The following is a 2626-nucleotide window of genomic DNA, read 5'->3' as shown; positions in this document are numbered from 1 at the left end:
CCCGTGCAAGGAACTTAAACTCTATTATCCTGTCGTAACTGAACATCAAATTGTTACCAAATTTCAGGTTTTTGTCCACTCAATAATTAATTAAGAGGTTAATTGCATGGTCAATATGAAGGTTAGTTTAATTTTTTTGATCTAATATATGCCAAAATTCCTCTGCATTCATGCTCAGATACATAAGCTTGTCCAGATACATGCCAGATTACTGTTTTAAATTTTGCCTGCACTAATATTTATATCGAAGTATCAAACTAATACCATGTGACGCCAATGTGTACAATACGTGTTGCTTTTACATTGTCAACTCCCTTAAACTCTATAAATACCACACTTTGCATTTCCAAAAAATCACAATACACCATCCAAGCTTTGTGCTTATACCTTCTTTAAGCCTTTAATTTTTGTGTTTAGACCGAAAAAATGGCTAGTTTTGAAAGCCCCCTAGGCAGTTCAGTGCATGGATTAACAGGCAGAGAACAAACATTTGCCTTTTCGGTCACTTCCCAAAGCCATAATAATCTTGACAATAATGGCCAATCCAACAAATTTGCTTTGCCAGTTGATTCAGAACACAAGGCAAAAGCTATTAAAATTTTCTCATTTGCACAACCCCACATGAGATCTTTTCATTTAGCCTGGATTTCATTCTTCACTTGTTTTATATCAACTTTTGCTGCTGCCCCTTTAGTTCCAATTATTAGGGACAACCTTAATCTAACACGAGCAGATATTGGTAATGCAGGGGTTGCTTCTGTTTCCGGTAGCATTTTTTCTAGGCTAGTCATGGGTGCACTCTGTGACTTAATTGGTCCGCGATATGGCTGTGCATTTCTCAATTTATTAACTGCCCCAGTCGTTTTCTCCGTCGCTTTTATCTCAAATGCGGAGGGATACATAGCTATGAGGTTCTTGGTCGGATTTTCATTAGCCACATTCGTGTCGTGCCAGTATTGGACTAGTGTTATGTTTAATAGCCAGATTATTGGACTCGTTAACGGTGTGGCTGGGGGGTGGGGTGACATGGGGGTGGTGTTACTCAAATCCTCATGCCTTTTCTTCTTCATATAATCAAATTAACTGGGGCTACTCCATTCATTGCCTGGCGTATCGCCTTTTTTATCCCAGGATGGTTACATAGTATCATAGGACTTTTAGTCCTAACACTTGGTCAAGATTTCCCTGATGGCAACCTTAGTACTCTCCAAAAAAAGGGTGATGTTGCCAAAGATCAATTTTCAAAGGTTAGACTCTGCCCCCATATACATGTACAAATAAATGTAATATAGAGTAATACGTTAGAGACATAAATGGACTGATTTTGATATGGTATTTTTTTTTTTTTTTGCCAGGTTCTTCGATATGCTGTGACAAATTATAGGACATGGATCTTTTTCTTCATCTACGGATTTTCCATGGGAGTTGAGCTCTGCATTAACAATGTCATAACAGAGTATTTTTACGACAAGTGAGCTCTTTTAAATTTAACTAACATATTATACACTATTGATTAGTATATTTTAACATGTTATAGTAGGTAACATGTAAGCTATTTTTCATGCTTACTATACTCAATTTTTATGGACGGATATTATTTATTATTTTATAGGTAATCTGATAGTGTTATGTACGTTGACAGGTTCAATCTGAAGCTACATACAGCGGGAATGATAGCTGCAACATTTGGGTTGGCCAACTTTGTGTCTCGTCCTTTTGGAGGATATGCATCTGATTTAGCAGCACGAAAATTCGGGATGAGAGGCAGGTTATGGGTACTATGGATAGTTCAGACATTAGGAGGAGCCTTTTGTATATGGTTGGGCAGGGCCGAATCACTTCCGATAGCCATAGTTTCAATGATCCTCGTTGCAATTGGATCCCAAGCCGCGTGTGGTGCAACTTATGGAATCATTCCTTTCGTATCGCGAAGATCATTAGGCCTGATTTCAGGCCTCACTGGCGCTGGAGGCAATTTTGGAGGTGGCTTGACACAATTGTTATTTTTTTCGAGTACGCGATTTTCTACTGCTATGGGGCTAACATGGATGGGGGTACTAGCCGTAGCATGTACAATACCCGTTGTGTTTATTCATTTTCCGCAATGGGGAAGTATGTTTTTTCCAGCATCAAATGATGGAAAATATAATGAAGAGAGTTATTATGGTTCAGAATGGACAGAAGATGAAAAACAGAAGGGATTACATCATGGAAGTGTTAAGTTTGCAGAAAATAGCCGATCTGAACGTGGCAAAAAACAGATTATTTCATCTTTAGCCACTTCACCTTGCTCAACTCCAGAACATGTTTAATTTGAAGAAATTAATGGCAGAAGAATAAATTAAATTAATGAATTTTTGTAATGTTTTAATTAGTGGAGTGTGATTGGTTGTTTGACTCTTTAGTAGATGAGCATATGCGACCATGAATCCATTGTAGTTTGTTTTTTCATGTACTGATGTACCTTTTTTTTTTTTTTTTGGTGATGTAAATATAACTCATGAGCAATAACATTTCACTTTTAGTACTATATGGCTCTATGATCCTTAACTTTATTTCGTTAATTATCTTTTTTTTAAAGTGGAAATTTTTATGGTTCTCTGAAAAGAAACGAGACGAGCTTAAT

The 2626-nt window shown here is 37.1% G+C and overlaps 1 protein-coding gene across 1 annotated transcript; it reads left to right on the top strand.

Moving 5' to 3' along the window:
- The first annotated feature begins 362 nt into the window (after nt 1–362).
- On the top strand, nt 363–2626 carry LOC132062884 (high affinity nitrate transporter 2.3-like). The gene is given in 4 exon segments (XM_059455357.1): nt 363–1024; nt 1027–1247; nt 1356–1471; nt 1643–2626. Coding segments are annotated over 4 exon segments (1605 nt in total). The 5' UTR covers nt 363–426; the 3' UTR covers nt 2313–2626.

The sequence above is a fragment of the Lycium ferocissimum genome, chromosome 7 (assembly GCF_029784015.1).
Source record: "Lycium ferocissimum isolate CSIRO_LF1 chromosome 7, AGI_CSIRO_Lferr_CH_V1, whole genome shotgun sequence".
Lineage (NCBI taxonomy): Eukaryota > Viridiplantae > Streptophyta > Magnoliopsida > Solanales > Solanaceae > Lycium > Lycium ferocissimum.
This window is presented reverse-complemented; position numbering and strand designations above follow the sequence as displayed.